The sequence below is a fragment of the Choloepus didactylus genome, chromosome 7, assembly GCF_015220235.1.
Source record: "Choloepus didactylus isolate mChoDid1 chromosome 7, mChoDid1.pri, whole genome shotgun sequence".
Lineage (NCBI taxonomy): Eukaryota > Metazoa > Chordata > Mammalia > Pilosa > Megalonychidae > Choloepus > Choloepus didactylus.
The window spans coordinates 64,910,715-64,935,673 of record NC_051313.1 but is presented as its reverse complement, the minus strand read 5'-3'; the positions used below and the strand labels follow the sequence as shown (position 1 = coordinate 64,935,673).

The 24,959-nt window shown below is 38.1% G+C and overlaps 1 protein-coding gene across 4 annotated transcripts in view; it reads right to left on the bottom strand.

The window, feature by feature from the left end:
- RARS2 (arginyl-tRNA synthetase 2, mitochondrial) overlaps positions 1 to 24,959 on the bottom strand; it is an 85,665-nt gene that overhangs the window by 60,612 nt on the left and 94 nt on the right. Inside the window, exons 1-2 of one of the 4 annotated variants that reach the window (XM_037842628.1) lie at positions 24,714 to 24,824; positions 15,494 to 15,567 (exon numbers count right to left, since the gene is read on the bottom strand). Coding sequence is in view for 3 of the 4 variants with exons in the window: in XM_037842625.1 (XP_037698553.1) it covers positions 5,123 to 5,311; positions 15,096 to 15,190 (284 nt within the window). In the remaining variant the exon portion in view is untranslated. Of the gene's footprint in view, positions 1 to 5,122; positions 5,312 to 6,145; positions 6,624 to 15,095; positions 15,206 to 15,493; positions 15,568 to 24,713; positions 24,825 to 24,959 lie in introns of those variants that run through there. The other 3 variants (XM_037842625.1, XM_037842626.1, XM_037842627.1) reach the window with 3 other exon arrangements.

Genomic DNA, 24,959 nt, shown 5'->3' with positions numbered 1-24,959 from the left:
CAGTTGCTTCGGCTTAACTGCCTTATCAAAGATCAGTTGTCCACAGATGTGAGGGTCTACTTCTGAACACTCAATTCGATTCCATTGATCAGTATATCTGTTCTTATGCCAGTACCATGCTGTTTTGAGCACTGTAGCTTTGTAATATGCTTCAAAGTCAGGTACTGTGAGACCTCCCACTTCATTCCTCTTTCTCAAGACATTTTTGGCTATTCGGGGCACCTTACCCTTCCAAATAAATGTAGTTATTGGTTTTTCTATTTCTGTAAAGTAAGTTGTTGGGATTTGAATTGGTATTGCATTGAATCTGTAGATCAATTTAGGTAAAATTGCCATCTTAACTATATTTATTTAGTCTTCCAATTCATGAACATGGTATGTTCTTCCATTTTTTCAGGTCTTGTTCAATTTCTTTTAGCAGTTTCTTATAGTTTTCTATGTAAAGGTCTTTTGTGTCCTTGGTTAAGTTTATTCCTAAATACTTGATTCTTTTGGTTGCTATTGTAAATGGGATTTTTTTCTTGATTTCCTCCTCTTGTTGCACATTACTTGTGTATAGGAACACTACAGATTTTTGCGTGTTGATCTTGTAGCCTGCTACTTTGCTGTATTCATTGACTAGTTCTAGTAGCTTTGCTGTAGATTTTTCTGGATTTCCTACATATAGAATCATGTCATCTGCAAAGAGTGAAAGTTTTACTTCTTCCTCTCCAATTTGGATGCCTTTTATTTCTTTTTCTTGCCTAATTGCTCTAGCTAGAACTTCCAGCACAATGTTGAATAACAATGGTGATAGTGGGCATCCCTGTCTTGTTCCTGATCTTAGAGGAAAAGCTTTCAGTCTCTCCCCATTGAGTGTGATGTTAGCTGTGGGTTTTTCATATATTGCCTTTATCATATTGAAAAAGTTCCCTTCTATTCCTATCCTTTGAAGTGTTTTCATCAGGAAAGGATGTTGAATTTTGTCAAATGCCTTTTCTGCATCAATCGAGATGATCATGTGGTTCTTCTGCTTTGATTTATTGATGTGGTATATTACATTAATTGATTTTCTTGTGTTGAACCAGCCTTGCATACCTGGAATAAATCCCACCTGGTCGTGGTGTGTAATTCTTTTAATGTGCTGCTGGATTCGATTTGCGAGTATTTTCTTGAGGATTTTTGCATCTATATTCATTAAAGAAATTGGTCTATAATTTTCTTTTTTTGTAGTATCTTTGCCTGGTTTTGGTATTAGGGAGATGATGGCTTCATAGAAAGAGTTAGGTAGCTTTCCCTCTTCTTCAATTTTTTTGAAGAGATTGAGCAGGATTGGTACTAATTTGTTCTTGAATGCTTGGTAGAATTCACATGTGAAACCATCTGGTCCTCAGCTTTTCCTTTTTGGGAGCTTTTTGATGACTGACTCAATCTCTTTACTTGTGACTGGTTTGTTGAGGTCATCTATTTCTTCTTGAGTTAATGTTGGTTGTTTATGCTTTTCTAGGAAGTTGTCCATTTCATCTAAGTTGTCTAGTTTATTAGCATATAGTTGCTCATAGTATCTTCTCATTATCTCCTTAATTTCTGCAGGGTCAGTAGTTATATTTCCTTTCCCATTTCTGATTGCATTTATTTGCATCTGCTCTCTCTTTTTTTTTTTGTTAACCTAGCCAGTGGTCCATCGATTTTATTGATTTTCTCAAAGAACCAACTTCTGGTTTTGTTGATTCTCTCTATTGTTTTCCTGTTCTCAATTGCATTTATTTCTGCTCTAATCTTTGTTATTTCTTCCCTTCTGCTTGCTTTGGGGTTAGTTTGCTGTTCTTTCTCTAATTCCTCCAGGTGAGCAGTTAACTCTTCAATTTTTGCTCTCTCTTCTCTTTTAATATAGGCATTTAGGGCAATAAATTTCCCTCTCAGCACTGCCTTTGCTGCATCCCATAAGTTTTGATAAGTTGTGTTTTCGTTGTCATTTGCCTCGAGGTATTTACTAATTTCTCTTGTAATTTCTTCCTTTACCCACTGGTTTTCTAAGAGGGTGTTGTTTAGCCTCCATATGTTTGTGAATTTTCTGACCTTCTGCCTTTTATTTATTTCCAACTTCATTCCACTGTGGTCTGAGAAAGTGTTTTGTATAATATCAATATTTTCAAATTTGTTGAGACTTGCTTTGTGACCCAGCATGTGGTCTATCCTAGAGAATGTTCCATGAGCACTTGAGAAAAAAGTGTATCCTGCTGTTGTTGGATGTAGTGTTCCATAAATGTCCGTCAATTCTAGTTCCTTTATCATACAATTCAACATCTCTGTTTCTTTAGTGATCCTCTGTCTAGATGTTCTATCCATTGATGAGAGTGGTGTATTGGAGTCTCCAACTATTATTGTAGAGGCGTCTATTTCTCCTTTCAGTGATCGCAGTGTTTGCCTCATGAATTTTGGGGCATTCTGGTTTGGTGCATAAATATTTATGACTGTTATGTTTTCCTGATGAATTGACCCTTTTATTAATATATAGTGTCCTTCTTTGTCTCTTTTAATTGTTTCGCTTTTGAAGTCTAACTTGTCTGATATTAATATAGTTACTCCCACTTTTTTCTGGTTGTTGTTTGCATGAAATATCTTTTTCCAACCTTTCACTTTCAGTCTATGTTTGTCCTTGTGTCTAAAGTGAGTTTCTTGTAGACAGCATATAGATGGGTCCTGTTTTTTAATCCATTCTGCCAGTCTGTGTCTTTTTATTGGGGAGTTTAATCCATTTAGATTTAGTGCTATTACTGTAAGGGCAGTACTTTCTACTATCATTTTGTTTTTTGGAATTTATATGTCATATCTTATTTTTTCCTCTCCTTTTACCTTTCCTGATAATCTTCATTTCTGCACTCTTTTCCAACTCTCTCTCTCCTGTCTTTTCCTATCAGCCTGTAGCACTCCCTTTAGTATTTCTTGTAGTGCCGGTCTCTTATTCACAAACTCTCTCAGTGTCTGTTTGTCTGAAAATGTTTTAATCTCTCCCTCATTTTTGAAGGAAAGTTTTGCTGGATATAGAATTCTTGATTGGCAGTTTTTCTCTTTCAGAATCTTAAATATATCATGCCACTGTCTTCTTGCCTCCATGGTTTCTGCAGAGAAATCTGTACATAGTCTTATTGACCTTCCCTTGTATGTGATGGATTGCTTTTCTCTTGCTGCTTTCAGAATCCTCTCTTTGCCTTTGACATTGGACAATCTGACCAGTAAGTGTCTTGGAGTAGGTCTATTGGGATCTATTCTATTCGGGGTACGTTGTACTTCTTGAATCTCTAATTTTCTGTCTTTTATAAGAGTTGGGAAATTTTCAGTGAATATGTCTTCTATTACTCTTTCTGCCCCTTTTCCCCTCTCTTCTCCTTCTGGGATACCCATAACACGTATATTTGTGCATTTCATGTTATCACTCAGCTCCCTAAAACCCTGCTCATATTTTTCCATTTTTTTCACCATCTGTTCTTTTGTGTATATGAATTCGAATGACCTGTCTTCCAGTTCACTGATCCTTTCTTCTGCCTGTTCAGATCTACTGTTGTGTCCCTCCATTGTGTTTTTCATCTCCTCCACTGTGGCCTTCAATCCCATGAGTTCTGCCATTTGTTTTTTTAAATTTATGAATTCTTCTTTATGGTCAGCCAGTGTCTTCTTTATATCCTTCAGCTCTTTTGCTATATCTTCCTTCATTTCATCAAATTTATTTAGCATTAGTTGCCTCCACTCCTGTGTCTCAGCTGAGCTATTAGTTTGTTCCTTTGGCTGGTCCATGTTTTCGTGTTTCCTGGTATGGCTTGTTATCTTAAGTTGTCTAGGCATCTGATTTTCTTGATTAGTTTATTTTGGAGCTTGTTTTCTGTCTTTTACCTAGAGGTTTTCTTGTTGGTTGGCTTTGTTCTCTGGCCTCTGTTATTCAGTTCAACTTATTCTAGACCTCTTACTTAGGTTCTATTCAGTTGATCAGAATTTTTTCCCTCTTGTTTTTTCTGTTTCTTGCTCTGCCTCTATGTAACCTTTTTGTGTGTGGGTCTCCTCAGATATGGTCGACCCTAGTCAGATTTTCCCAGTCTAGTGAGGCCCAGGTCTCATTGGGAGGGTATGGAGTTTTCCTGAGAATGAGACCCTCCTATGAGGCCTTTAGAATTGGTGCTTTTCCTCTCCTGTCCAGCAGGTGGCGCTGGCCAGCCCGCAGCTCCCCCACCAGTGTAAGGAGGTATGTAGACTTTAGTTCTCCTGGTGACTCTGATCCTGTCAGGGGTGTGGCTGACTGAAGCCGGAATCTGAATTCCAGCCCCTGGGGTCTGAATTCTCAGATGGAGGACTGCCAGTTGAGCTGGACCTCCCTCCACTCTCTCAATCCTCAGAACTCCAGTTGTCTCTCAGGGGCACTATTCCCTTCTCCCCTCTCCTCTTTGGGGCCTCTCCAGGTAGATTCCTTGGTCAGCCTATGTTGCCAATTAAAGACGGGGGTGGAGGCCTTCAGTAGTGAATACGGAATTCAAAGACACTTTCTACTCCCCCAAGCCCAACCTAGTCCCTCAACCTGGGCTTTCCAATGGAAAATAACCACATATATTACATTTAGATTTAAAAAAAAAAAAAAAATAGAAAAGAAATCAAGAAAAAGAAAAAAGGAAAAAAAAAAAAAAAAAAAGAGTCTCTTTTAAAAGTCTTTCCCCAGCCTGGAAGTTTTGTCAGTGTCAGAATAGAGCATTTAAAGATACGCTTTGGGCTATTGTCTGATAATTCCCCTCCAACCGCTTCAGTTCCACCCCTGCCGGGGGCTACTGAAATGCAAAAAGATAAGGGATCAGTGAGAAGCCAGAAGGGACAAAATGTAGGAAAAAAAATGGCTTTTTTGGAGTCTGGGAATGGGTGCCTGCTTTTACGTGCTCCCACTTCTCAGAGCCCAGCCCTTCTTTAGCACCCCAGCTCCCAAAGTTAGTTAATTAATTTGTTAATTAATTCTGCAGTTGAGGCTGGGTTGAGCCTCCCTTCTTGCCCTCAGCAGATTGCTGTTTTTTGTTTTTTTTTCCCCCCCTTTCAGGGAGCCGGCAGCAAGACAGTCTGTGAGGTCTGGGTGGGGAGGGGCGCCAGACCCCTGGTCCGGGGAACTTACAATGTTCGCTGTGATCTCAGCTTTTCCTCCGATTCCAAACTTGTGTCCAATGTGTGACTGGTCACTGGAGACCCCGAAAACACTGTTTCATATAGTTGTTGGGTAATTGCCAGCTGCTCTAGGGGAGAGACGAAATTCTGCTCCTCACCACTCCGCCATCTTCTATGCTTATCATTTTTAATCTCCATGCTCAGTTAAAAAAAAAAAGAATTTTAAACTACACTTCCCCTATCTTTCTGCACCCAACCCTTCCCCTATAGCTGCCTTAGGTGCTTAGGCTTTGAGGGCAAGGATAGATGAGACAGAAAGAAAGAAGCTTGGCTTGCTGAACTTGGATTTAAAAGTTTTAAATTAGGGTAGTGGGATTTAGGGATTTTCTATGCCCTTCTTCTAATTATTCTCAATTGTTAGATTTCACTTAAAACTATGACCAGACAACTGGAAAAGGTCTTTGCCTTTTCCAGAGGCAGCCCTCTGGCAGCCTTCTGCTACCTTAGGGAAATTCCAGGAGTGGTTTCTTTTTAACATCCTGGTTTGTTTATAGTAATTACAAAACTAAGGCTTTGAAACCTACTGCTCAGAAGGTTTTTTTTTTTTTAAACCTGTGGGTTTCTGTCTTTCTTAAGACAGTCTACTGTAGCTAGCCATACCACACACAACAATGGATAGCCGACTGCAGTGTAGTCAAGCAAGTGGGTGACCCCTCCTCATAAACAGGAAGTAGGCCACCACAGGATTACCTCCATGGACTTGAAGAATCTGTCTTTCTTGAGACAGTCTGCTGTAGCTGACTGTAGTGCACATAACAGCCAGCCAACTGCAGCGCAGTCTAGCAAGTGGGTGACCCCTCCTCACAATGAGGAAGCAGGCCACCCTGGAGTTCCTTCCCAGGACTTAGGCCCATTATGGCTTGTGGCTCTTTGGTCATCCTGGCTGGCTTGCCAATTATTCCAACCCAGCTTAACCCTAAAACCAAAGAATACACCAGTCTTGGAAGTGGATATGGGTTTATTTGGGACTTACTTGCAGGGGATGATGGTCTCGTGGTTGTGGCCAGCCACGGAAAGTAAACCACATGAAAAAGAGAGAGAGGCATGCTAAGGGGGTGAGGCTTATAAAAGTTTGTGACAATGGAGTTTCTCACAAGATTTGGTTACAAAGGATCTCATGAGACTTGGTTACAAGGTTTCCCAAGATTTGGTTACTAACAGTGATTGGGGAGGGGAATTTTAATGCTTTCCCCCCTGGAAGGGGAAAGGCCTGTTGCCTGGTCATGTAGGCTGCTATGTGTATCTCATAATGGAGGAGAGGGCAGGACCCCACGTCCTAGTTCCTCACAACCACTCAATTGTCTTTTCAACAAATCATCCTGGAAAAACTGGATCTCCATTTGCAAAGAACAAATGAGAACCCTTACCTCAACTTATATAAAAATCAACTCAAAATGATCAAATACCTAATAAGAGCCAGAACTATCAAACTCCAAAAAGAAAATGCAGGGAAGCATCTTCAGGACCTTGTATTACTCAATGGTTTCTTAGACATTACATCCAAAGCACAACCAACAGAATAAAAAAATAGACAAATGAGACCTCATCAAAATAAAAAACTTTTGTGCCTTAAAGGAGTTTATCATTAAAGTAAAAAGACAGCCTACAGAATGGGAGAAAATATTTGGAAACCACACATCTGGTAAGGATTTAATATCCAAAATTTATAAAGAGAACCCACAACTCAACTAAAAAAGACAAACAACCCATTTTTTTAAATGGGCAGAGGACTAGAAGACATTTCCCTGAAAAGTAATACAAATGGCCAAAAAGCATATGAAGAAATATGTCAACATCATTAGCCATTAGGGAAATGCAAATCAAAACCACAATGAGATATCTTTTCATACCCACTAGAATGGCTACTATTAAAAAAAGAAACAGAAAGTTACAAGTGTTGGAGAGGATGTGGAGAAACAGGAACACTCATTCACTGTTGGTGGGAATGTAAAATGGTGCAACCGCTGTGGGAGACAGTTGGGCAGTTCCTCAGAAAGTACAGAATTGTCATACAACCTGGAATCCCAGTTCTAGGTACATGCCTCAAAGAATTGAAAGCAGGGACTCAAACAGATATTTGCACACCTAGGTTCACAGAGGCATTATTCACAATTGCCAAAGATGGAAGCAACTCAAGGGTCCGTCAACAAATGAATGGAAAAACAAAATGTGGTATACATATATACTGGAATATTATTTTGCTGTAAAAAAGAATGAAATTCTGATTCACGGATGAACTTTGAAAACATCATGTTAAGTGAAATAAACCAGACTCAAAAGTACAAATACTATAGGAGATCACTGATATGAAACAATTAGAACAAGCAAATTCATCAAGTCAGAAACTAGAATATAGGTTACCAGGGCTATGGTAGGGGTAGGGAATGGGAAGTTAATGCTTAAATTGCACAACATTTCTATTGGGGTGATGGAAAAGATTTGGTAATGACAGGATGATAGTAGCACATTGTGACAGTAATTAACAGCACTGGATTACATATTTGAATGTGGTTAAAATAAAAATTTAAAGAACAGGACTGTACAATACAGTGAACCCTACTATAAACCACAGACTACAGTTAATAGAACAATTATAATAATGTTCTTTCATTAATTGTAACAAAGGTACCACATTTATACAAGATGTTAATAATGGGGGGGTGAGAAGGGTGGATATAAGACCTCTCTATTTTCTCAATGATTTTTTTGTAAACCTTTAACATCTCTAAATTTAAAAAAAAAAAAAAAAAAAAGCCAAAAACAAAACAAAAAATTTTAATATGCTGGAATTTAAACATAGAGCCCAGAAAAATTTTCAGGCTCCTCCTCAAAATTTGTTTCCTATATATAAATCAAGGTCTTAGTATGTCAGATTGTTAAGAGTAGAAATGCCCAACAGTGCTCTAGGCAGATAAAGGAAATTCTACTCAAAAGATGAGCTAAAATAGTTCAGCTGATTAAAAATCTTTGAAACAGAAAAGAAATAAACTGAGACATTTCCCTTATTATGCAGATTAACTTTTACAGATTTCATGAAATAGGTAGCTGGTTTGTAATGTCAACTCAATTCATATAAAATTAAGAGGACCACTTGGTCAGTGATTGCTTCTGTTCTTGAAGTCAATATAGAGGAAGCAGCAGTGGTCATATTTAGGTACTCTGGATTATATATTTGAATGTGGTTAAATATTTCTATTTAGTGTAGCCTCTCTCTCTTTTCCATTAATTTCTTTGTCCTATTCAGGGGACAAGAGTATTCATCCTACCCCATCTTTAAAGTCCTGACAAAATTAAGGGGACAAAGTACAAGGATGTAATGATACTAATAATTATATCTTTACATCTTTCCAAAGCTTAGGGCTTAAATGTGGTTAATTTTTTGTCATTATTAATTTACTGAAAGAATAGTTTATCCAAATATTGAAGTTTTCTAATCAAATGGTAAACAAATATGAATTGGGATGACTAAACTCAGAGAGAGAGAGAGAGAGAGATTGATTCCTGCATACCAGAAAGCAACTATTGATTGTAGGTAGTCCTAACCAATAATTCTTTATTATTAGGAGTCCTCTAATAGAAACTGAAAAACAAAAAAGCTAGCTGAAAAATGATACAACCATATTTAAGCATGAGACGGTTGTGCAATTTTTAACATCCCTTCAAAAAACCCTGAGATTCTAACTACAATCTTAGTTCAGGAAAAAGTCTAGTTCGTTTACTTGTTCTTACAGAATTAAATTCCAAACTTATTTCTAATTTTTCTTAAAGACTTTGCCATACTGGCAAAAACAAACATCAAAACAATTAACATGAGAATAGTAATATGTTTTGCATGTCAGAGTACCTAAAATACAGAGTTCAATTTTATTATCTAAGTCATCAGGAAAAACAGGTTGGGCAGGACTGTGGGAAGATAGAGAAGTAGGAAGCTCTAGTATTCAGTCCTTCTACCAGAACAACTATTAAAACAGGTAGAAACTGCCTGAAACAACTCTTTTGATACTCTGCAGTCCAGTAGAACACTGTATAGCTTCCAGGGAAAAGCAGGAGGAAGAGGGTGGTAAATTACAATAAAGACAATTAAACTACTCTCTCACGGTTACCATCACCCATCTCCCAATCTGTGGCAGGCCATTACAGGGTCCAGCCCTTGGCAAGCCACTGGTGACAGAAAGGGGCATAAAAATCCTGCTCCTCAAGATCAGGGGTGGGCATGACTGATTGCTGATCGAGGCTTTTGAATTGCAACTTTGGATCGCTGGGGGTTTGGCCCTAAGGGCAGCCATTGTTCTAATCTACCCTGGACAAAGGCCGCTGAGGAGACATAAAGATGCACACTTCCTCAAGGCTGCACAGGATAACTTCAAGGGCTCCATGTGCTGGGCAGGAGCAAAGTCAAGAAAACACAGCTTTGAGGAGTCGTGCAAAAAGCTACTGGTGCCCTTCCTAATAGCCTCCCCAATGCATTTTAAGCTGGTCTGCACCCACTTCATGGGTCCTTAGCCTTGTTCTGGCTGGGAAAGACTGACTTGGGAATCTTGTCTTCAATGTGTCCCTGCTCCCACAGTTTGCCCTGCAGGTGAAAGCAGCTTGAGAAAATGAAACTGTTGAGGCAGGCAGCCTAGGGCAATGGCTTATCTGCTTTAAACACCTGTGAGAGGGAGCAGCTCTCCCTCCTGGGAAACAGAGGAGGAATTCAAACTTCTGTAACAAGGGGAACTCTAAAGTAACTAACAAGCACAAGTCCAAGACACAGACCCAGAAAAGACAGGAAAGACCCCGCACTTTGCATTTGCTTTGAGCAGACCTTCCTGATAGGATGGCTGATGTAAGAAAATCTCTGTCATATCACCATCTGGTTACAAAACCAAGAAACAGACATCTCAGGGAATAAATCCCAAAGTTAACACTTTAAATATTAAAATGTACAGTGTGCAAACAAGAGTACAAGACTAATAAAGAAACAAGAAATGATGGTCCATCCAAAGGAAGAAGTTAAAAGTCCAGAAAACAACCAGGAAGACCATACTGTGCACATACTTAACAGAAACTTTTAAGAAATGATCTTTAAAAAGCTAAAGGAGATGAAGGGAAGTACAGAGAAAGAAATCAAGGATCTCAGGAAAACATTGAATGAGCAATATGAAAATGAAAATCTTAGAAAAGAGATCGAAATTTTGAAAAGAAACGAAACAGAACTACTGGAGTTGAAGATCACAACAACTGGAATGAAAATTACCCAGGAGGTTTTCAACAGCAGGTTGGAGCTGACAGAAGAAAGAATCAGTGAACACAAACACAAGAAAATGAATCAGGTTGAGGATCAGAAAGAAAAAAGAATTATAACAAGTGAAAATAGCCTAAAAGACCTCTGGGACACCATCAAGTGTAGCAATATATGCATTAAGGGAGTCCTAGGAGATGAAGAAAGAGAGAAAGGGCTAGAAGGAATAGTCAAAGAAGTAACAACAGAGAACTCCTCAAACTTAGAAAAAGATGTGAATATGCACATCCAAGAAGCTCAGAGAACAAAGGGATAAACATGAATACACCCTGTCATATATTGATCACACTATCAAATGCAAATACAAGGAGAGAGTTCTGAAAGCTGCAATAGAAAAGCAACAAGTTATGTACAAGGGAGTCCCAATTAGACTGAGTGCTGATTTCTCATCAGAAACCATGGAAGCAAGAAGACAGTGGGATGAAATACTTAAAGTACCGAGACAAAACAACTGCCAACAAAGGATTTTATACCTGGTGAGGCATTCTTTCAAAAATTGGGGGGGGGGGGGGGGCGGGGATTGGAAACAACACTAGACAGTGGTTCGAATTGGCCTGAAGAAATAAAGACCCGGTAAAGGTAAACATTTGGATAATTTTAAACGTCAGTATTATTGCAATGTGTTATTTGGTATTATCTCCACTTCTTACTTTCTACAGGTGCTAAAATGCAAATGCATAAAAAGTAATGATAAATATACGAACATACAACATACTAAGATATAATTGGTAAAAAGTACAAAAAAAAGGTGGAGGGATGCAGGAGTATAGGTACAGTGTATGTGTATGCTATTGAAGTCAAGTTGGTATCAAACCAAATGTGACTGTTATATATTTAGTATGTTACATCTCATGGTTACAACAAGGAAAATAATGAAAAATATATCCAGATAGAAATGACAAGGCACTCAATACAGTGCAACACAAAAAATTAAATAAATACAAAAGTAGGCATTAATGGAAGAATTAAGAGTCAAAAAAGGTACAATACTTTTTATACTAAATAGCAAAATGACTAAATAACAAAATGGCAGAAGAAAGTCCTGCATTACCAGTAGTGCCACTAATTGTAAATGGAGTAAACTCTCCTGTTAAAAGGCAGGGATTGGCAGAATAGATTTTAAAAAAAGCATGACCCAACTATATGCTATCTGCAATAGACTCATGTTAAATTCAAAGACACAAGTAGGTTGAAAGTGAAAAAATGGAAAAATTTAACATGCAAGTAGTAACCAAAAGAGAGCTGGGGAAGCTATACCAATCTCCGATACAATAGAATTTAAGTAAAAAACAGTTACAAGGGACAAAGACTATCATTATATACTGATAAAGGCAGAAACTCAACAAGGAGATGCAGCAATTATAAATATATATGCACCTGATAGCAGAGTCCCAAAACATATGACACAAATACTGTCAGATTTGAAGGGAGAAATGGACAGATTTACATTAATAGAAGACTTTAATACACCACTGTGCCAGCTTGGATATATTATGTCCCCCAGAAAAAAGCCATGATCTTTTAATCCAGTCTCATGGGATATTGGGATTAGGTTGTTTCCATGGAGATGTGACCCACCTAACTGTGAGTGACACCTCTGGTTAGGGTGTGACCTCTGATTGATTGCTTCCATGGAGGTATGGCCCCGCCCATTCAGCATGGGCCTTGATTAGTTCACTGGAGTCCATAAACAGAGCTCACAAACAGAGGGACCTCAGAGCAACTGAGAGTGACATTTTGAAGAGCTGCAGCTGAGACAGACATTTTGAAGACAGCCATTGGAAGCTGACACTGACATTTTGGAGAACGCCATTTTGAAACACAACCTGGGAGCAAGCAGATGCCAGCCACATTTCTTCCCAGCTAACAGAGGTTTTCAGACACCATTGGCCATCCTTCAGAGAAGGTACCATGTTGTTGATGCCTTACCTTGGACACTTTATGGCCTTAAGACTGTAACATTGTAACTAAATAAACCCCCTTTATAAAAGCCAATCCATTTCTGGTATTTTGCATAATGGCAGCATTAGCAAACCAGAACAACCACTTTCAGTGGACAGAACATTTAGAGAGAAGATTAATAAGGAAATACAAAACTTGAATGATTAACAGTTATATATAGAATACTGTCACACTGGTATTCAACATTGAACTGGAAGCTCTAACCCAAGCAATTAGGCAAGAGAAAAAAATAAAAGGCATCTAAATTGGACAGGCAGAAGGGAAATTTTCCCCATTTGTAGATGGCATGACCTTGTATAGTGAATACCCCCAAAAATCCACAACAAAGCTACTAGAACTAATAAATGAATTCAGCAAAGTGGTGGGGAAAACGAGCAGAATGCAAAAATCAGTAGCATTTCTATATATAAGCAATGAACAATCAGAAGAAGAAACAAAGAAAAAATTCTATTCACAAAGGCAACTAAAATAATCAAATATCTAGGAATAAATCTAAACAAGGCTGTAAAGGACTTGTTGAAAGTAGAAAACTACAAAACACTGCTAAAAAAAAAATCAAGGAAGAACTAAATAAATGGAAGGACATTCCATGTTCATGAATTGGAAGACTAAATATTAAGATGTGAAATCTACCTAAAATGATTTAGATTCAGCACAAAATCCCAACAACCTTCTTTGCAGAAACAGAAAAGCCAATCATCGAATTTATTTGCAAGGGTCAGGGGCCCTGAATAGCCAAAGTCAGGTATAAAAAGAATGAAGTTAGAGGACTCACATTTCTTGATCTTAAAGCTTACTACAAAGCCATAGGAATCAAAACAGCATAGTACTGGCACAAGGACAGATAGAAAGACCAATGGAATTGAATTGAAAGTTCAGAAATTAACTCAATGCTCACATTTATGGCCAACTGATTTTTTTGACAAGGAGACAATGACCACTCAATTGGGAAAGAACTGTCTCTTCAAATGGTCATGGGAAAACTGGATCTCCATTTGCAAAAGTATAAATAAGGACTAATAACCTCATACCTTACTCAAAAGTCAACTAAAAATGGATCAAAGACCTAAGTATCAGAGCCATAACTATCAAATTCCTGAAGAAAACATACAGAAGCATCTCCAGGACCTTGTTTTTGGCAACAGTTTCTGAGACTTTACATCCAAAGCACAAGCTACAGCAGAAAAAACAGGTAAATGGGCCTCAACAAAATTAAAAACTTTTGGTCTTAAAGGACTTTATCATGAAAGTAAAATGACAACCTACAGAATGGGAGAAAATACTTGGAAACCACATATCTGGTAAGTGTTTAATATCCAGAATATATAAAGAAATCCTTCAATGTAACAACAAAAAGACAAATAACCCAATTTAAAAAATGAGCAAAAGACTTGAATAGACTTCTCTCTATAGAAGATATACAAATGGTGAAAAAGCACATGAAAAGATGCTCAATATCATTAGCCATTAGGGAAAAGCAAATCAAAACCACAATGAGGTACCATTTCACACCGACTATAATGTCTACTATTAATAAAACAGGAGATTACAAGTGTTGGACAGGATGCAGAGAAATTGCTGGTGGCAACGTAAAATGGTGCAGAAGATAGTGGAAGATAGTTGGGCAGTTCCTCAGAAAGTTATGTAATGAAAAACCATATGACCTGGTAATCCCACTACTAGGAATATACTGAAAAAAAACTGAAAGCAGGAACTTGAACAGATATTTGCACAATGATGTTTACAGCAGCATTATTCACAATTGCCAAAAGATAGAAGCAACCCAAGTGTCCATCAACAAATAAATGGATCAACAAAACATGGTATATATACAATAGAATATTATTCAGCCCTAAGAAGGAATGAAGTTCTGATACATGCAACAACATGAGTAAACCTTGAAGACATCATGTTGAATGAATTAAGCCAGACTCAAAATGATAAATACTATATGATCTCACTGATAAGAAATAATTAGAATAAGCAAATTCATAGAATCAGAATCTAGAAAACAGGTTACCAGAAGACAGGGTGGGATAGGGAATAAAGAGTTAGGGCTTAAAATGTGCAGAGTTCCTATTTGGAACAATGAAAATATTTTGGTGATGACAGAAGAATAACATTGTGAACCTAATTAACAGCACTGAAATAATATGTGAATGTGGTTAAAAGAGGGAAGTGTTAGTTTCTATATATGATAATACAATAAAACAGAATAAAAAATCCATGGAACTGTACTGTGCAACCAGTGAACTTTAAGCTAAATCATGGATTATAGTTAGTAGTACAATTCTAAAAGTGTGCTTTCACCATTTGTGACCTATATACCACACCAATGCAAGGTATTAATAATAGGGTGGTGTGCTGGTTTGAAGCTGTTATGTAACCCCAGAAAATGCCATGTTCTTGTAATCCATTCCTGTGGGTGTAGACCTATTGAGGGTGGGACCTTTGATTAGGTTGTTTCAACTGAGATGTGACCCACCCAATTCAAGGTGGATCTTAATCCTTTAATGGAGTCCTTTATGAGGATAAAAGAAAGAAAAAGCCCAGAGAGCTTAGAGAGAAACACCCACAGAAATCTGGAGAGCAAAAGCCCCTGGAGGAGCTGAGAGAGCCACTGAAGTCAGAAGCTGAAAGCAATGAAACCGAGAGAGAAGGACCAGCAGATACCGACCATGACTTCCCATGTGTCAACGGTGTTCTAGATGCCAGCAGCCTTTCTTCAGAGAAGGTATTCTCCTGTTGATGCCTTAATTGGGACATTTCCATGGTCTCAGAACTGTAAATGTGTAAACTAATAAATCTCCATTGTAAAAGCCAACCCATTTCTGGTATATTGCATTCCGGCAGGTGTAGCAAACTGAAACAGGTGGTATATGGGAATCCTGTATTTTATATGTGATTGTTCTCTAAACCCACATCTTCTTTAATAAAAAAAAAGTTGAATATAGTAAATCACACATTATGGTTAATTTCAGGGGCTCTCTAATCTGTAAATTGAAAGACAATTTTTTTTGGCATGTCAACAAAGTCAGCAACATTTTAGATTGTTACGCATATATTATACTTAACTCTTTTTTGGAAATTGGAACTGCAGAGATTGACTTGACCAAGTTTTCTGGTGGAATATCCAACACTCTGGAAAGCTAAAGATCAAAAAGAAAAAAACAGCATAAGAGGCTTGTTGATCTACTTGTTACAGATTCATGTTCAGTTAAATAATATTAAACCTGGTTAAAACACCACCACCACACAACAGTTTTGGTCAATAAGAATATCAAGTATGGATATGAGAGTTTATTAGCTGTAATATTCCTTAGCCAAAATACACCATAAACAAAGGGGTATTTAATCTCAGTTTATTTAGGACATCTAGTCCTATCAAGGAAAAACTAAACAGCATTAAATTAAGGACCAAATCTACAAGTGGCAAACATCTAAAACTGTTGCCAAGAGTTGTTTAGAGTGCAGTAAATCTTTATCTTAAGCATATTTAAATTCTATTCTACTTATATTGAGTGTAACTGTTTGGAAATGGATTATGGTGATGGTACCACATTATTATGAGTGTAATTAACAGTGCTGAATTGTTTGTGAATGTGGCTGAAAGGGGAAGTTTTGGTTCATGCATGCTACTGAAGGAAAGTTAGATGATAAAACACAGCATGATATAGCACAGTGAACCCTGTTGTGGATGATGACTGTGATTAATAATACAAACATAAGGATGTTCTTTCATGAATTATAACAAATGTATGTCACTATTACAAAATATTAATAAAAGGATGTTATATGGGAAAAAATATACCTAATGTAACTATGGACTACAGTTAACAGTAATATTTTAATATTCTTTCATCAATTGTAACAAAGGTACCACACCAATGCGAAGTGTCAACAATTAGGGGATATATGGGGACGTTGTATTTTTTACATGACTGTTATGTAAACATACAACTTCTCTAATTAAAAAAAACAATTAAAAAAAGTAAGATTTTAGATAAAGTAAAACTAGTAACTGGCATTGAAGCTGTAAAATATACAAAGTCTTGATTATATATGGGAAGCTGAGCACAGGATGTTATAGCCACTTCTTCCTAAAACACATATAAAGTGATGTAAAGGAATAAAAACAGCATAAACCCATAAGTCATAGAATATTGGAGAAGAGATGAAAGCAACAAAAATTTGAAGATGGAATGCAGATGAATGAGTGGTACTGACCTAGCAGACCTGAGAAAGCAGAAACCTAGGCCAATGGGGGTTTGGGAGGGTGGACAATAGAAGGCACCTTCATGGTGCAGAATCTAGAAAGAACATGGCACCAGATCCTCTGCACGTTGAGGTATTGATAAGGCTGCAAACAAGAAAGCTGGCTGAAACTCTATAAGAAGCAGGTAGAGCCCAGACTTTTTCCCCCGTTCTATGAAATTGAGTAATTGCTTTTTTCTTCCTCTTCCATCCCCCCCAACCCCCCTGCAAACATACACACAGAAGAATAAAATTTACTCTCTTTAGAGGGTAAATTAGAAATCAGGAAGGCACAGAGGACAACTGAAAGCTGTAGGATGATACTGACAACAGGAGGAATAATACTGTACTGGGAGACCCCATGTTTCCTTCACCTGTTAGACTCCGAGAACACTGGCTTTAAGACTTATACCTTTATTCCTCTGACGTGGAACATTAGAGAATTTCTCTTTGAGGATACTGACTGATTAGGCCAATAGAAAAGACCTAAAGATATTGACAATTGGGTGACCTCCCTTAGAAACAGCTCAGTGTAATCACCAACAGTGAAACCTATTAGTTGACAAGCCTCATTCATACACAAAACATCCTATATGTTTTTTAGTGCTTCAGTCTTAAATATAAGCAGTGATCCAATGACATTCATATTAGGCAATTTAGGAAAGCCCAAAAATGAAATTCAGAAATTAAAATAAACAGAGAAGAGGGACATCACAGAAGAACATTTTAAAAGCTATTCTATTAATATGTTCTAAGAGACTGAAGAAAATGCATTCATGATAGAATGGGAAGATATTAAAAACAGTTCTTGAAAATTAAAAACAGGATACAAAGCATGAAAGATTCTAAAGTAGGGTCAGAAGTTGATAAAATATCCCAGGAGGTAGAACACAAACAAAGAAATAAAAATATAGAAGAGAAAAAAATAATATTGAGGACCAATCCAGAGTTAAACATCTGTGTAATAAAATTTTCAGAAAAAGAAGACAGTGAGGAGGAAATCAGTAAAGAAAAAAATTAAAGAAAATTTCCCGTAATTTAAAGGGCACATGCTTTCAGATTGAGAGTCCACCACTGTGACATTTCAGAACACTCAAAACAAAGAAAAGATCCTAAAAGCATGGGGGTGTGGCAGGGAGGATGAGGAAAAGGTCACATACATAACACAAACCAAAAACCAGAATGGCTTGAAACTTTTCAAAAACAACACTGGAAACTATAAAACACTGGAGTAATGCCTTCAAATTTTGAGGGTGGGGTGGGAGTAGGGGTGGGGCTTGCCTGATGTCCAAAGTAAAATTCTAGACCCAGTCAAGATATTGTTCAAGTCCACAAAAAATGGCATTTTCAAACAGGTAAGTTCTAAGATTTATCTCCCATGCACACTTTCACAGGAAATGACTGGAGGTTGTGCTCTATCAAAGCAAGAAAAATATTTGGAAAGAGAAAAGACATGAGATCTAGACAATGAAATAATGGAGAAGGATATCTCAGCATGACAGCTGAACATTAGGCCTAGAAAACAACCAATCCAGGTTGCAGCAAGGGTATGGATTCTTCCAGAGGAGGAATGCGTTTAAGAAAAAGATAAAATTGGTAAAAGTACTTGATGTGTTTGAAAGTATTAAGAAGAGATTTTCAGATCTGATGGAGAGTTTGGGAATGAATTAGTGCAAACACAAAAAAATGAAGATACCTCCAAGGAAAAGAAAAAGTTTGCAAGGTGGGAAACGTAATCATCAAACATGGTTCAGTGGTGAATGGCTAGTTTTCCATTGTTATTAGGAAATGATAATTCACATAATAATTATTTGCATAGTAATAATGGAAATACTGACCACTGCCAAATACTATGCAGCCATTGGAAGGGAGGAGGTAGAGAGATGAATCCTCTTCTTCCATAGCAGGACATCACTAGATATCTACTACTAAATATCAAAAACGGGGGAAAAAACATTACAAAAGTCTAAAAAATGTCAAACGGGGAAATTCAAATATGGACTGTATTTTCGACAAAATTACAGCATTAACAATAAATTCTTTTCATCTGGTATTACGTAGAAAAATAACCTTATTCTTGTGCTAACTAAGCTAAAGTACATAGAGAATTTTCATAATACCTGCAAATTTCTTTCAAATGGCTCAAAAAAAAAGTGTGTGTGCACAAAGTTAGCAACTGGTAAATTTAGATGTAAACTTGAAAATATTCAAAATTTATTTTAAAAAAGTGAAAATATGAAAAGTTGTTGCCTCTGGGGAGTGGGAGGTGGATGGGGAAGAGGTAGGGCAAGGAACTGCTCTTCTCATTATAAGTCCTACAGAATTTTCAAACAATTGTGTACAAATACTACTCTGAAAAAAAATTTAAAAGATTGAGTTGATGGATTAGCTATTTGAATTACCCCAGTGGAATTAAAAGCCTGATACATTTAACAGGATAAAAACAAAAACAGTATCATCTGTGAATCCAGCCATTGTTAAGGTGTTAAAATGAGGTCATTTAAAAAATTCAAACTCTAAATTCCAATTCTCACTAAAAAGAACCAGGAATCATTGACGATATGGCTGATTCCAGACGTATGCAGAAAGCATGGATGTGCACCAAGAATGAAGGAGGCAAATCAAAAGAACACATAGAAAATCTCTGGATTAGGCAGAATTCTTAGATATAACACTGAAACCATTATACGTAAAAGAAAAAAACTGATAATTTGGCTTTCATCAAAAAAAAATTTCTCTTTTGCTCTGTCAAAGATACTAAGAGGATGAAAAGACAAGCCAGACTGGGGAAAAAAAATCTGTATAAATGTTTGTAATAACTTTGCTCATAATCACTTAAAACTGAAAACTCGAGAACCTAAGATGGCGACTAGGTGAGACAGGGCAAAAAAACATCTCCATGAAAAATACTAGATAAAAACCAGAAAGTGACCCAGAACACCAGTTCCAGCGATGCACCAGCTGGACAAGGTCTGCTAAAATCAAAAGGACCGTGCACTTGGTGAAACTGGGAGTCTGCATTCTGAAACAAGTGAGTAAGCTGGCTGAAAGTCCGCGGCCGTGCTGTGGTGTGGGGAAACTGGGGGTTGGCGTTTGGAGATGGACTAGTTCTTTTTAAAAAACAACAACAACAACAAAAACCCAGGATCAGCTGTAGTTATGACGGTGAGAACCACGCAGTGAAGCACAGCAGGAGCGGGCTATGCCAACCTCTCGGTGTCTGGCGTGGAGGATAGACCGCTGCTGATTCCCTCAGGGCCAGGGGGGCAGAGGGGAGCCAAAAGGGGAAAGAAACCATGCTGCTTGCAGCCGGCTCCCTGGTGGGCTGGAGATACTTCTGCCCGGGGCTGGAACCATAGCCCAGAGCCACGCCAGGAAACCAAGTGTGATGGGGAGTGTATCCCATGGCACTGTGCACATGCCACAATATTGGCTGTGGACAATGGCCTTGGGTGCACACACAGCTAGTTGTCCCAGAGCTGGGAAGGCGGAGCTGTGCCAAAATGGGGGGAGGGATTCAGACGCCCCATTCAGCCATCTTTGCATCAGGCTGGGATTGCCCCTGTACAGCCTGGCAGCCTAGGGCTTCCCTTGAGGGATGGCGCACACTTGTGACATAGCACAGCCTTCCCTCAGCAGAGGTCTTGGAAGATCACAGCTGAGAAGGGAGGCCTGCCTGGAAAACCCAGGGATGCTATGTCAATGCCGGGGACTTGTGGGTCAGCAGCAGAGAAAATCTGGGACAAAACTGAAATGAAGGCGTAGACTCTTGCAACAGCCTTGAATCTCCGGGAACACCTAGGAGGTTTGACTATTAAAGCTGCCCTGCCTCCCTAACCGCCCAGACACACACCCCACATTCAGGGCAGACAGCACCAACAACACATCCAAACTGAGTTCACCAAACTGAGTTCACCCACAAGAATCATTTCCCCACACACCACAAAGACAAAGTTGAGGAGAACTGACTTGAGGGGAATAGGTGACTCGCAGATGCCATCTGCTGGTTAGCTAGAGAAAGTGTACGCCACCAAGTTGTAGATCTGAAAAATTAGATTGGTATTTTTTATAACTTGAAAGAACTCTATTAAGCAAAGCAAATGCCAAAAGGCCCAAAACAACAGAAAATCTTAAAGCATATGATAAAACCAGACGATAGGGAGAACCCAATCCCAAACACCCAAATCAAAATATCAGAAGAGACACAGTACTTGGTGCAATTAGCCAAAGAACTACAAAGAATGAGAGCATGGCACAGGATATAAAGGACATGAAGAAGAGCATGGCACAGGATATAAAGGATGTAAAGAAGACCCTAGAAGAGCATAAAGAAGAACTTGCAAGAGTAAATAAAAAAAACAGAAGATCTTATGGAAATAAAAGAAATGGTTGGCCAAATTGAAAAGACTCTGGATACTCATAAAACAAGATTAGAGGAAGTGGAACAACGACTCAGTGTCCTAGAGAACCACAGAACAGAAAATGAAAGAACAAAAGAAAAGAATGGAGAAAAAAAATCGAAAAAATTGAAATGGATCTCAGGGATATGATAGATAAAATAAAATGTCCAAATTTAAGACTCACTGGTGTCCCAGAAGGGGAAGAGAAGGTAAAGGTCTAGAAAGAGTATTCAAAGAAATTGTTGGGGAAAACTTCCCAAACCTTCTACACAATATAAATACACAAAGCATAAATGCCCAGCAAACTCCAAATAGAATAAATCCAAATAAACCCACTCCAAGACATATTCTGATCAGACTCTCAAATACTGAAGAGAAGGAGCAAGGTCTGAAAGCAGCAAGAGAAAAGCAATTCACCACAAAGGAAACAACATAAGACTAAGTAGTGACTACTCAGCAGCCACCATGGAGGTGAGAAGGCAGTGGCATGACATATTTAAAATTCTGAGAGAGAAAAATTTCCAACCAAGAATACTTTATCCAGCAAAACTCTCCTTCAGATTTGAGGGAGAGCTTAAATTCTTCACAGACAAACAAATGCTGAGAGATTTTGCCAATGAAAGACCTACCCTACTTCAGATATTAAAGGAAGCCCTACCAACAGAGAAACAAAGAAAAGAGAGAGAGATATAGAGAATTTTAACAGGCATATATAGAACCTTACATCCCAAATTACCAGGACACATTTTTCTCTAGTGATCACGGATCTTTCTCTAGAATAGATAACATGCTGGCACATAAAACAAGCCTCAATAAATTTAAAAACAAAACAAAAAAAAACAATTGAATATATTCAAAGCACATTCTCTGACCAAAATGGAATACAAATAGAAGTCAATAATTTTTGATTTGTAACTTCACTATTTACTTTCTACAGGATATAAAATACATAAACTCTAATGACAAATCAGTGGTTTTGGACTCAATGTAAAATACGTAAATTTTGACAAGAACTATATAAAGGCGGGGGAATGGAGGAGCATAGGAACATAGTATATGGGTCCTATTGAAGTTAAGTTGGTCTCAAAGAAAACCAAGATTGTTATGGATTTAAGAGGTTAAATTTAAGCCCCACAGTAAACACAAAGAAACTATCAGAGAATATGACCATAGAGATGAAAAGTAGAGTATGGGTTATGGAAAATGGGGGAAGTGGCAATGGGGAGTTAGAAATGAGTGTAGGGTTTCTGTTTGGGGTGAAGAGAAATTTCTAGTAATGGATGGTGGGAAGGTGATAGCATTACAACATTCTAAATGTGATTAATCCCACTAATGGAATGCTAGGGAGGGGGTGGAATGGGAAGATTTAGGCTGTATATGTGTTTCCACAATAGAAAAAAAAAAAAAAAGACAGTCTAAATAGATGACAATTGAATGCCAAGGATGATCCTGGATGGGATCTGAGGATGGAGGACAGGAGGCTCAAAGGGACATAGTTTGGGACATAAGGAAAAAAAAAAAAGGAAATATAGAATCTAAGCTTTGTGTCAATGTTGAATTTCTTGAACTTCTTAGCTGCGCTTAATGGGATTGCATAAAAGAATGTTCTTGTTCATGGCAATTGTATATGTGAATTATAGTGTTTGTTCCAGGATGTGTGCAGCTTGCTTTCATGTTCAGAAGAGAGAGCAATAGATGATGGATGATAGATAGGGAGGGAGGGAGGAAGGGAGGCAGGGAGGGAAACAAAGAAATGGTGGTGTGACAGCATGTTAAAGTTGATGGATCAGGGTATCAGGGGAGGGAGATCAGGGTATGCTGTGTATGGGGTTTGTATTGTTTTTGCAACTGTTCCTGTAACTTTGAATTTATTTCAAAATAAAATAAAAAAAAATTAACACAGTCTGAAACAATATTCATTGCACCTGTTATTTTAAAGAATTTAAACGGCAGCTCCTTCACTAAGCAAGATGAATAAAATGCCATTTGTTTTTCCCTAATGTGCAAAGGGTATGTTTCTTTGTGATATTTAATCAAGACATTAACATGAACAGTGCTGTTGATTTAAAACAAGTTTGAGACCCACTAAAATTAATTGCTGTATGTTTGTCCTTCTGTTGGCTGTGGAAGTTTCATTTCCTTGGACATCATTAGATATCTTAGCTGTTGAAGTACAACTTTAATGTTATACATATTTTGCCATTTCATTAACAGTGGTTTTCACTGCATCCACTGGAATTATTTATTACATTCATATTATTTTTGGTTATGAATCTAACAGATGGAGGAGCTTCTGAGTTTTAGGTCCACATTCTACTCTTGGGCTATATGTTCGCTTTTGTTATGTGAAGATGGCCTTCTCCTGCAGCCTTAACTGTACCCTTCCCAAACTCATGTAATCACTGACCTCACATGTGTCATTCGAGAGCTGATTCTGAAGTTGGACAGATCTCTGTTCATACACCAGTTCTTCAATTTTATCAACATGTGGTCTCATTTAATCTTTCTGGATCTCAATTTCCTCAACTGTATAACAGGGCTAACACTTTTATATCATAGGGCTGTCATGGGACAAAAATGTGAATGTATGTAAAGTAACTAGCACAAATATATACTCAGTAATATTAGTTCCTGTTTCTCCAATTTACCTTCTTTATAAGGAAGAATATTGGCTTTTCAAAACTAAACACAATATATTTCTGGTCATGGCACCATCTTAACCTAAAGGCTGAGAGAAAACCATCTACCCCCACACACAGTTTAGACACTGACAGCTTTCTCTCTACAATACTATGACTTTACTATTTCTTTGTCCTCATTAGTGAAACTTTATTATTACAGGACACTCCTGCCCAGACAAATAAATTGATAGCTCATTACAGGAACTTCTGGAAAAATCCATCAACAGAGACCTCTAACAGTTTATGCTAATACTCACCCTGCCCTTTCCACCAATCGTAAACTTACATCAAGATGCTTACCCAATCCTAATCAACCCCCCATCCCCACCCCCTGCAACCTCAACCATCGCCAAGACCAACCTTATACCAAACTTCAAAATTCTCAATAAAATTCGACCCTGCCTTTCCTGTCTGAGAGTCTCCTACTAAAGCTCTGTGGAGATGGTGGTCTCCCTTACCCCAATAAGCAATAAACTCAGCTTTGTCTTATCAAGAGGTAGTGATGGTGGCATTTGGGGAGCAGGCATTCCACAGGGCAGTACATCTATGAACATAAAGACAAGGTGGAAGGATTCCCCCTACGGAAAGTCCAGAAACACTAAAGATGAACTAAGGGAAACTATATATCAGGAAAATACGTCTATTAACTATCCATTAATAGAAAGGAAACGGTTTGTCAAGACCACAACTGAAAGTTTCCTCGTAAAACTCCACAGGTATCCGATGACTTTTAAAATTCTTTTTGATGAATTTCAGGTTTTTGTTGCAGTTTTTTATTCCCTTCCTCATTAAAGAGCTGTTCAAATATGACTCTGTAAGAAACACGGGGTCTCGTGTATCTTTGGAGTTACCAAAATAATGCTAGGACACGCTGCCAAAGTGACTGCAAGAGTAGTAACCAGTTTTTAAATGAGATTCTTTCAGATAGAAATTCGAATCCGTCACTAACTAGTAACTTACCACCCAGCTAAAGGATACAAAGCTGTAGGGTGGGAAGGAGCGAGGAAAGCAATTTCTCAGGAGCTGCTTTTTACCCTGAGAAAGATCTCGGCCGCAACTCGGTCCCTCTACTCAGATCGCGTCTGCAGCTCCAGCAGCTCTAGAGAAGGCGGAGCAGGCGGCAGAAACAAACTCGCGCCCAGGCTGAGGACTGGCCCGCAGCGGTGCGAGGGCCTTAAGGTCCAGGCCCCCACACGGGCCCTCATT